This window comes from Cyprinus carpio, chromosome B13, assembly GCF_018340385.1.
Source record: "Cyprinus carpio isolate SPL01 chromosome B13, ASM1834038v1, whole genome shotgun sequence".
NCBI lineage: Eukaryota > Metazoa > Chordata > Actinopteri > Cypriniformes > Cyprinidae > Cyprinus > Cyprinus carpio.
Genome location: NC_056609.1, coordinates 15,880,092 through 15,891,557, shown reverse-complemented (window position 1 = coordinate 15,891,557; position 11,466 = coordinate 15,880,092). Strand labels below are relative to the sequence as shown.

The 11,466-nt window shown below is 37.5% G+C and overlaps 1 protein-coding gene across 1 annotated transcript; it reads left to right on the top strand.

Annotated features, from left to right (window-relative positions):
* The first annotated feature begins 2,247 nt into the window (after positions 1-2,247).
* Positions 2,248-11,466, top strand: LOC109082177 (hexokinase HKDC1-like). The gene is made up of 18 exons (XM_042736853.1): positions 2,248-2,451; positions 3,641-3,803; positions 3,931-4,079; positions 4,340-4,459; positions 4,636-4,731; positions 4,856-4,955; positions 5,099-5,282; positions 6,145-6,300; positions 6,570-6,803; positions 6,906-7,210; positions 8,079-8,227; positions 8,368-8,487; positions 8,624-8,720; positions 8,934-9,032; positions 9,162-9,345; positions 9,694-9,849; positions 9,991-10,224; positions 10,315-11,466. Exons 1-18 carry the CDS (start codon positions 2,389-2,391, stop codon positions 10,463-10,465), a joined length of 2,760 nt encoding a protein of 919 aa, XP_042592787.1. The 5' UTR covers positions 2,248-2,388; the 3' UTR covers positions 10,466-11,466.

Genomic DNA, 11,466 nt, shown 5'->3' with positions numbered 1-11,466 from the left:
TCAACTAAAGTGGAAATGCTAATAGCATGTACAGTAGGGTAATTTTTTCAGGGAATGATCCCCCCCTGCTGGCTGGACTAAAACTAGCTCTACATTTTCACAAATGGTCTCCCCGGCAGTGTACTGGCCAGGCTCTGGCCTGCTTAGCTTTAGTGAGGAACCAGACTCTGCCTTCTGCATGCTACAGCTGCATTTGTAGTCTGCGCCTTAATGAAGCTGCTCTAGTAGAGGGGTAGCACATCCTGAAAACCGGCCATCAGGATGTGCTACCAGCCTAGAGGTGGGGAACTAATGACAACAGAATGTCAGGAGGCCAGTTTAATGCCTCACGTTCCTTTTTACAGGTGCGGGTCTTAGAAAGGTTGCTTCTTTTTACATTCTGAAGACTTTTGCACCAATACAAGTCAGGGAACGAGCCCCCCTGCTGGCCAAACTAAAACTAGCTCCAGCAGCAAGTTAGTTGTTCACAACGGCCTACCAGCCATCAGAATGTGCAACCAGCTTCAAAAAGAAAACAGTCAAATTCGTAATTGAGGTGGGGAATTCATGACGACAGAATGTCTGGAGGTCAGTTTAATGCCTCATCTGAAGGATGCTCCTTTTCACAATCCAAACTCTGCCTCATTACACTAGGACTTTTGCTCCCATTCAAGCCAGGGAGAGATCCCCCCTGCAGGCTGGACTAAAACTAGCTGCAACAGCAAGCTACATTTTCACAAATGTAATAGTCACCCTAAAAGAGAGTAAAATTACATATTTACATAACAATCAAACAATTACAATACATTTAGTAAAAAGTACTTTTAAGCTATGATGTACAACAGAAACACCACAGACAAACATCAGACAAATACGTGAACACATACACAAAAACCAACAGCGAGAGCAGGTCTAGTAAGCTAATGTTGACAGCTCTGATAATCAATGAGCCATTTCTTTAACTGGATCTTAAATGTACTATATTTGTTTAGATTTGAGGTTCCACTCAGTAGCAGCTCGAACAGAAATAGCGGTTTGGCCAAATACACTTTTCCTAAAGGGAATAATACAATCTCCCCTCGCTGCACCTCTGGTTCTATTATGATCAGCTGTTCGGATATTGACAAACTGATGGAGAGGGGAGGATGATAAACCATGAATAATTTTATAAACAAGACATAGATTTGAAAATTGTACCATGTTTTCCCAGTTGAGTAATCTGTTTTTGTAATCTAGGACAATAATGAGACGCTGGGAATTTTTTACAGTTCGTTTGTAAAGTGATTGCAGAAGAGATTAACACTAGCTTACCAAATAGGTGTAAGTTATATGTGAAAAGATCATAGAGTGCGTATACATTTTTGCTGCCTGTGTAGACATTTGATGGCGAATGTGTCTAAAGTTACTGAGGTTGAATTTAATTCAATTACAGACCCTTTTTACATGTGATTTAAATGACAACTTTGAATCAATTAAAACCCCCAAATATATGCATTCTAACACAATCTCTGAGGTCAAATTTATATTTAGGTGGGGAATTAATGACAACAGAATGTCAGGAGGCCAGTTTAATGCCTCATGTGAACGATGCTCCTTTTTACAGGTGCCGGTCTAACGCTTTATCATAAGGTTGCTTCTTTTTACATTCTGAAGTCCGTTTCGATATACAACCAGACTCTGCCAACTGCATGCCACAGCTGCATTCATAGCCTGCGTTTTAATAAAGCTGCTCTAATAGAGTGGTGACAAGCTCAGGATGCACTAACAGCTTAGATCAACCTGCTCTTTGTTTGCTAAAGGCCCCGGTTAATCTTTGCCTGTTACTATGGTAATCGCATTAGCAGAACGCCTGAGCAACATCTTATTTCTTGAATTTCCTTGTTTTTAGCCCATAAAACTCTTTGTGAACTTGTTGCTGTAACTTCAGTTCCATTTAATACCTTACAGTTACAAACCCAGAGTAGCAAAGTCTGATAACGTCTGGGCAGAATACCCTCTCACTGATCTTGTCCTGGTGAATGTAGAAAAGGCTGTTTTGTATTTAGCATGTTTCTCTCACTAAGGATGTTTACATACCGAACATGAACTGGACAGAAAGGACTCTTTTTGATCTATTGTTTCACTCATAATAGTTTTAAGGTTCTCCTGCTGTCTGGAGTGATTCAAAACACATTGCTAGGTGAGGCTGGAGAGCAGAGGGGCCGGACGAGGCTTAGCCATTAATTATTTAGCCGTGAAAGGGGAGGGAAAAGCAAGTGCTGAACTCTCGTATAGGGAAATACAAGCTCATAGGAAAACTTTCTCTCAGTCATACTAGAAACACTCCTGAGGACAGACTTAGGGACACATTTAAACCTGATGATTCATTTTGTCTTTCAATAAGTAAGTCACCTGCATTGTGAAGTCAAGATGTTTGCGGTCCATTTACTGTCCTTCTACTTTTCAAAGCTTCAGGAGGATCAGATCAAGAAGGTAATTGTTCATAAAATCTCTTCACTTATTAAAATGTGTTTTTAGACATGGTGTCTATCAGAAGTTGCTACAAAATGATGCCCTGTATGCACTGCTAAAGTATTTTGTTTTTTATACACTTCTTGTTTTGGTGTCTGTGATGTTCTTTGCCGTTTTGTGATTTTCTGCGCTGACAGTCAGAGTTTAACTCTAAGGATGTAGCCTTGTGTTCAAGATGAATGTGATTTCACTGCGGCCTGTGGAATCATTAACTCTCCTCACACATGCTTTCCGTGGACAGATAACTGACTGCATGAGGAGAGAGAGAGGACCTTGACCTATTCATCTGCATTTATTGAACTGATTTTCATTTCCATAAAAGTTCACACCTTTTGTGAGCCAAAATTTAAACAATGACTATTTTGTTGTAGTTTTATTTTTCTTTTCTTTTTTTACTATTTAATCTCTTCCTTTCAGTAGTACTATGTAGTTATCTGTTGTACTTTACAAGTTAAAGACACACCTACTCACTCTTTATTATTACTGTTTTCCACATTTTATAATAACAGTAAAGTCATTGAAGCGCTGCAGTAACACAAAAGGAAGGAAGGGAATTATATAGAGAGCAAAAGTACATCCAGGGATAATTTTTAAACAGTATTGAAGGCATTCCTATGAATGCTGGATACTTGTTCCACTGCTTTTCCTTGATATGTTCATGCATGTCGAATAAATATATAAATAAACAGGTTTTTTGTTGTTGTTGTTTTTTAAAGAGCTCTATAGACAGCTTAAATTTGACTGCAAAACTAATCTCAAGTGTTCAAGTGTAAGCCTTTGGATCAAATGTATGTCCACGTGTTCACGGATAGTCGAGACTGTCATTTTACAACAGTATCATTTTTATCGCCAGAAACACACCTACATTATCTTTCAATATGTTATATCATTGCATGTCACAGATAGTATTACTTTTTGCTTGGTCATTTTCACATTGTCATTTCTTCAACATTTTGAAAAACATTTTAATATTGTTATTTCTCAATATTTTGTCTGTTAATCATTTGTTTTACACTGTTATTCAGTCACTTATTCCACAGCATTTCATTTTATTCAATGTTAGGAATAAGAAAGTGTGAAGGAAACAAAGCCAGGCATCAGAAGAGAAGACAAAACTTGCAGTGTTTAAAATAATTATGTTTCTGAACAGGTAGACCGATATCTGTACGCAATGCGTCTGTCAGATGATCAGCTCGTGGATATATCAGCTCGGTTTCGACGGGAGATGGAGAAAGGACTGTCAAATGAGAGCAATGCAACAGCTGCAGTGAAGATGCTGCCGACCCACGTTTATTCCACACCTGATGGCTCAGGTACACTGACATACACATGAACTGTTTTCACATACACCAGAAAAGGCAGAACCACTGCAATTGAGAAATAATTAAAATCTGTTAATGTAGCTTTACATATTTTCCCTTTCATATATTTCTCCTGCAGAGAAGGGTGAGTTTCTGGCACTGGATCTGGGGGGTTCAAAATTTAAGGTGCTACAGGTGAAGGTTTCAGAAGATGGGAAGGGCAAAGTCCAAATGGATAGTGAAACCTTTCCCATCCCTGAAGAGATCCTTAATGGGAGAGGAACTGAGGTGATCATCGCTTCACAAATATGAGTTGTAACTATAAGGAATCCATTGCAGATTACAAGCTGTTTCCAGTGGATTATGATTATGACATTAATAAGAATAGCCTGAAGAGACTTTGGAATTAGTTCTCATAATTATACCAGTGCAAATATAGCAATTACGTATTTACTCATGCATTGCTCTTGTGCAATAAACAATGAAAGCTGACTTTGATCCTGAATAAATGTCAGAATATTCTAACTGAAAATGTATTTCTCTTGCAGCTTTTTGAGCATGTGGCAGAATCTTTGAAGTCTTTTCTACAACAACACCACATTAATCACACAAGAAAACCTCTCGGCTTCACCTTCTCTTTCCCATGTGCGCAGTCCAAAATAGATGAGGTACAGTTGAACTCCAACAGGTTTCTATAAAATTTCATGTCAATTCAGCCTGTTTTAATTCAATCAATGTGCTCAAGTCATTAAGATGTTGATTAAAGGTGATCTTTTTATCAGTACACCAGTGAATTCATATCAGCTGATCTCCTCACTGACACATTTTGTTTGTGTCGACACAGGGTGTCTTGCTGTCATGGTCAAAGAATTTCAAGGCTAGAGGTGTTCAAGGGAATAATGTGGTGCAGTTATTACGGAAAGCCATTCAAAGAGTTGGGGTATGAATACCATTTTGAATCAAATGTGAAAACTTCTCTAGGTAGAAGTCATAACTAGAGCCAGCTGGAATTGGTGATTCATATTCATGTTTTTCAATTGAGGTTTTCTGTTGTGTGTGTGAAGGATGTTGACGTGGATGTCCTGGCTATGGTCAATGACACAGTGGGGGCCATGATGACCTGCGGATATGATGACCAGAACTGTGAGGTGGGGGTTATTATAGGTAAGACCTCACTGGACACTTTTCTCACAATTTAAAAAGAAATATAATGTACTGCTTCAAATAGCAGAAGACCTTTAAAACTTTTCTTCACATGGAAAGAAAAGGAAAAATAAATGTTTAATTTTCACCTTGCATATCTTCAGGAACCGGCACTAATGCTTGCTACATGGAGGAAATGCGACACATTGATCTGGTGGAAGGAGATGAAGGCAGGATGTGTATTAATACTGAATGGGGAGCATTTGGAGATGATGGTGTGCTTGATGATTTCATCACAAGCTTTGACAGTGAAATTGATGCTGCCTCAATTAATCCAGGAAAACAGCTGTAAGTGCTTATTAATGGGCAAGTCTTCAGACTGCTTTAAAACAGAGGTGCCCAAACCAGGGCCTGTGGGCCAAAGTCGGCTCATAACGACCTCTGATTTGGCCTGTCATGCCATATTACAAAAGCAGGAAAAAAGGTGCAATTGAAACATTGAAACTGCCATTAGCGCTTTTTACATTCAGAGACATTCAAAACTGGAATATTGCATAGAACATTTGCAAATAAAGCACTGTTTCCATCCAATGAGTCAAAGAGAACAAAATCATCACTTTCTGATAAACTGGCACTAAATATCACTAAGAAAAGTAGTTGAAACCACCGAATATAATAATTTTCATATATGATAAATTACTTGCGCCTCAGAGCGAGCAGATGAAACACAATAAATGTTGTCACTGCTATTTGGGAACGCAGTCGTGTAAGACAATTATACAGAAATACTTTGATGACAGACTTTGCTCAGGCATTTCAGAATGACCATAACAGTTTTTTATGTGCATTTTTAGAATTTTACGTTTTTTGGCGCCATCACATTTTTTATGTGCATTTTTAGAATTTATCACATTTTTATGTGATATTCCAAAATGCGCATAAAAATAAGTGGATGGAAACATAGCTATTAAAACTAAAAATTTAAATTAATCTTTTTTTGGATGTAATGCAGTTTTTACTTTAGTCCAAAGTTTTAAATAATTTAATAATTTTAATCAAAAAAGTGTTATTTTAGAACCTTTATAGTAAAAAGATTTGGGCACCTCTGATTTCAGATTATACCTAAAATTTGCACATTTAATCCCATTTTTTTTTACCAAGTTTTATAGTCTATGTATTGCCTTTGTAACTTTAATTGTGTCATTCACAGTTTTGAAAAGATGGTGAGTGGGATGTACATGGGAGAACTTGTGAGACTCATTTTGCTGAAGATGGCCAAAAAGGGTCTACTCTTTCATGGCCAAGTATCTGATGCTCTTCGAACCAAAGGAACTTTCCAGACCAAACATATCTGCTCGATTGAACAGTAAGATTACATACAAATATAAACTATATAAATGGGTTTATGGCTTAAATGGGTTAAAATATGCAATATTTTTTGTGTGTGTCCATGGGGAATCCTATGCCTAACCTATTGTGACTGATTTAAAGTTCTAAATCTTCAAGTTTTAGGAATTATTTGAGAATTTTCCCTTCTGAGTAGATTAGATTACATCAGCATCAATTTCCATCCTGGCTCAGTCTAGTTTGTGGTTAGTGCTGGTCTAGATTGGGTTTAACTGGGGATGTTTCCAGGTATAAAGACGGTTTGAAGAACACCAAAGAGATCCTTGAAGACCTGGGTCTAAGTCCCAGTGAAGATGACTGCATTGCTGTCCAGCATGTTTGTACCATCGTCTCCTTCAGGTCAGCTAATCTGGTTGCTGCCACTTTGGCTGCCATTCTGACACAAATCCGAGAAAACAAGAAGCTCAAAACCCTTCGGACCACAGTAGGAGTGGATGGGACGGTCTACAGAACACATCCACAGTATGTCAGCTCGCCTTCAAAAAATGTAAAACCCAAGGAGGTTTAGTATTAAATCAGACTGAAGTTGTTTTAAAACCCACAACTTGTATCTGAAATTCAAAGGTATCCCAAGAGGCTCCACAAGGTGGTCCGTCATCTGGTGCCAGACTGTCATGTTCGTTTTGTGCTGTCTGAAAGTGGGAGTGCAAAAGGTGCTGCCATGGTGACTGCAGTAGCTCAGCGGCTAGCGTCCCAAAGAAAGGAGATTGATGATACTCTCGCGACCTTCACCTTGAGCACCACACAGCTTCAGGAAGTGAAGGCGAAGATGCGCGTGGAGTTGGAACGAGGCTTGAAGAAAGACACCCATCCCACTGCTTCAGTCAAAATGCTTCCTACATATGTTTACAGGACTCCAGATGGGACAGGTAAACTACCTACTTATAGCAATCATGTTGAAAACAGTAAATTTTTTGTGACACTTTTGTGAGTTATCATTTATTTTTAGCATATAATATAATATAATAAGTACTGTCAAAATTAGTACGTTAACACAGGTGATTAATTGTTCCAGTTTTACGGCATTAAAAATATTTAACACAGTTAATGCAGGGAAGGAGCTAGGGTTGGCCACCCCACTCAACTGCTGCTTCTGTCTTTTTTTTCTTGACAAGAATTGCATTTATTTAAACACAGAATGACTTTACGACCACATCAAATGGGAGACTTTTCAGACACGCAAATGGTACAGGTGACAAGGAAACTACAGGACAGCAACAGTGAACTGCTGTCTGATGAGATGTTTTCAGGCCACATGTCAGTAAAAACTAATTTTCCTGTCCTGTTATACTGAATTACGCTATACTGAAGTGCGCATGCCCAGTAGTTTTAGCTGTATTCCTTCTAGCCTTAACCATTTTGGTATCAGTGATACTCGCCCTCAGTCATAAAAAAGAAGCTACTAAACAGATATAAAAAAAATTGTCTTTATGGTGTTTTTACATTAATTTGAAGATTTAATGTAAATTGTTGCAATATAAAAGTATATTTAAAAACTTTAATATATATGTTGAGATTAAAAATGTGCGATTAATTAGTTTTTTTTTTTTTTTTTTCGATTGACAGCACTAAATATAAATATAATATACATTCTTTAAACAGCTTGTCCTATTTGGGGTTGAGGAGATGCAGACTATATATTTTAAAACATTTTATGATTTTGATTTTATTTGTATATTCAGTGGGAAACAATAGATGTGATGTCGTGAATGTTATTGAATGTTGTTACTTCCACAGAAAGAGGAAAGTACCTTGCCTTGGATCTTGGCGGAACCAATTTCCGCGTGTTGGTGGTTAAGATTCGTACCGGGATGCGAAATTCAGTCCGGATGTATAACAAGATTTATGCAATTCCATTGGAGATCATGCAGGGAACAGGAGAGGAGGTGAAACACTATCAATAAATAAACATTTTAGTCCAAATTAATACATTAGTATGTACTGTGTAAGGTCAGAAATGTATCAACATTCACAAGAAATGTTAAGCTACTTTCATATTGTTTAAAAAAATCTATTATTATTTCAGTTGTTTGACCACATAGTTCAGTGCATCTCAGATTTCTTGGACTATATGGGGATGAAGAACACTCGTCTGCCACTTGGCTTCACCTTCTCTTTCCCATGCAATCAGACAGGTATTGATAAGGTAAAAAAACACTTTGGGTTATCAGAGGTCACTTCAACTGTCAATATGATTCTCATAACAAGGCTTAAAACAAACTGTTAAAGCACACAGACAAATGCTACTCTCAACTGATCATCCTTGCCATCCACTTGTTTAGGGAGATCTGGTCTCCTGGACAAAAGGCTTCAAAGCGACAGATTGCGAGGGGTATGATGTTGTGGATATGTTGAGAGAAGCCATCAAAAGACGAAATGTGAGGGGAAGAAAACATTAAGTGTTTTTGCACATGACATGCTCATTCACTTACAAAGAAGCACCATTATCTTGCATGTTAATGTACATAATCAGACTTAATCAAATGCTTATTTTTATAATGTAGCCTAAAATTCTTTGATTTGAATGAGCCTTTTTTTTGTGCTACTGGTGTCAATAATTTTACCATCATAATTAAACTACATCTAATCACAAATTTGACACAGATACAATTGCCAAATTTAAACACAAAGTTGGCACAATGATGACATGTGCATATGAGGACCCTAAATGTCAGATTGGTCTCATTGCTGGTACGTATTAATGTAGTGTTTCAATGAGGCTGTATGATAACTGACAACCTCCCTGCTGATTATAAACCAACAGACACAAAGATTATGGTATGCAGCATGTCAGCACCTCTATGATTCTTAACTCCGCAGGAACGGGAAGCAATGTGTGTTACATGGAGGAGATGAAGAACATTGAGCTTGTGGAGGGTGATGAAGGGCAGATGTGTGTGAACACTGAGTGGGGAGGATTTGGAGAAAATGATAATATTGAGGACATCCGGACTAGATACGACAGAGAAGTGGACGGAGGCTCACTCAATCCAGGAAAACAAAGGTAAAGATAACCATTTTATATGGCATTATTTTCCACTGTTTATTTAAACAGTTGCGCAAGTGCAATCCAAGTTTTGCATTTGTCCACATGGAGGCAGTATATGATCAGGATTTCATGCAGGAAGCATGAAAACAGTGTTAGCAACCTGTTGAAATGCACATAAAGCAAAAAAAAACAAAAAAAACAAAAAAACAAGAGGCATTAAAATAGTATTTAATTACTTTGTCATTATTGTGAAGTCCATAATTTAATTACAGATTTATTTTTATATATGTATATGTATATTTTAAATATATACAACATGTCAGGTTTTCCAAATATAAGCTGATGTTATCCTCTCATTTCCAGGTTTGAAAAGATGACCAGTGGAATGTATTTGGGAGAGATTGTAAGGCAGATCCTCATTGATCTCACAAAGCGTGGTCTTTTGTTTCGTGGTCGCATCACAGAGAGACTGAAGACCAAAGGCATCTTTGAGACCAAGTTCCTTTCACAGATTGAGAGGTACAGTAGCCATTTATGGCATAAATGTATTGAACACATGACTGAACTCATTTAACTCTCTTTCCTTCGAACTTCTTAGTGAATAAATGCAACATTATATATTTATTTTGACTCATGCTTTGGCTTCTTTTTTTTGCCTAGTGACCGTTTGGCTCTACTGCAAGTGAGGTCTATTCTGCAGAGTCTGGGCTTGGACAGCACATGTGACGACAGTATTATTGTAAAGGAAGTGTGTGGAGCTGTTTCCCGTCGAGCAGCTCAGCTCTGTGGAGCAGGAATGGCTGCTATTGTAGACAAAATCAGAGAGAACCGTGGGCTGGATCATCTGGAGATTACTGTGGGAGTGGACGGCACGCTTTACAAGTTGCATCCACAGTAAGTAAAGATTAGTGGAACATCTCTACATTTACATTTGATTAGTGTTTGATTCATATCCTAAACTTGACATGTCACTTTTCGTGACAGCTTCTCCACGATCCTAAAGGACACTGTCAGAGAGCTTGCGCCCAATTGTAAGGTGGATTTCATCCTATCAGAGGATGGCAGTGGGAAAGGGGCGGCCCTGATCACAGCGGTAGCACGGCAGCATCAAAGAGAGAAACAAGAACCTCACTAGATGCTCACACTGGGTTTCTTCGAGGGCAGATATGTTCTTTTAAGAGTTCAGGTTTCTTTTAGTAATCATTTAGATTCATCAAATGACAACACTCACAAATTCTTGCTCATTTTGCAGCTTGCATATAAAATGATATCTATTTTTTGCATTTAAAAATATGTGCCATCGGGTGCATTGGCAGAAAAGTGTTCATTTATTACTTTTTATTATTATTATTATTTTATTTTAAATGTATTGATAAGTGCAATAAAGACTGCACTGATGTTCATGTTCAGCATCGTTTTACTCTCACTGTACATTGCCTCTTTGAAGGCCTTTTTCTTGTTGTCCTTTTGTTCAGACTCAGTGAGGGGTTTCATGGCCAGTCAGAGTGAAAGGCTCACAGAGGTCAAACTAAAGGGGGCAGTGGCTGTGTGCAGAGGAATGTCATGAGAGTATGTTGCTCTGTGATGGTGTCTGAGAAGCTTGGAGACTAAACAACCATATTAAATCAGGAACTGCTACTGTACTTTGAAAAGCTTTTTTATTATTTGAATAGTAGTTTTTTTCTGGACTGTGAAAATTACTTTAATATTTTATTTTATACTGATTTTTTTTTTAAGGAACAGTTAAGGAAAGTCAACATTTTCATTCAGTGTGTGTGTGAGTGGACCATGTTTATGATTTTTTTTTTTTTTTAATATCCAGTCCACATTTATTGTAATTCTATGGAAAAGAGTGAATAGTATGTTATCTTTCAAAATAAATTATACTTTATTCAGCAAGGGTGCATCAAATTGATCAAATCTGAAAATTATTATTACAAAATATTTGTATTTCAAATAACTGCTGTTCTTTTAAACCTTACATTTAGCAAATAATCCTGAAAAAAAGTATCATGGTTTCCACAAAAATGTCAAGCAGGACAAATGTTTTCTACACTGGTAATAATTATAAACCTTTGTTGAGCAGCAAATCAGTATATTAGAATGATCGTGTGACACTGAAGACTGGAGTAATGA

Excerpts from the sequence above, each read along its gene's own strand:
- LOC109082177 (XM_042736853.1), top strand. The coding sequence starts at position 2,389 with ATGTTTGCGGTCCATTTACTGTCCTTCTACTTTTCAAAGCTTCAGGAG. Across the intron at positions 6,301-6,569 it reads CATATCTGCTCGATTGAACA|GTATAAAGACGGTTTGAAGA; the intron begins GTAAGATTACAT and ends GGATGTTTCCAG. Across the intron at positions 6,804-6,905 it reads GTCTACAGAACACATCCACA|GTATCCCAAGAGGCTCCACA; the intron begins GTATGTCAGCTC and ends TGAAATTCAAAG.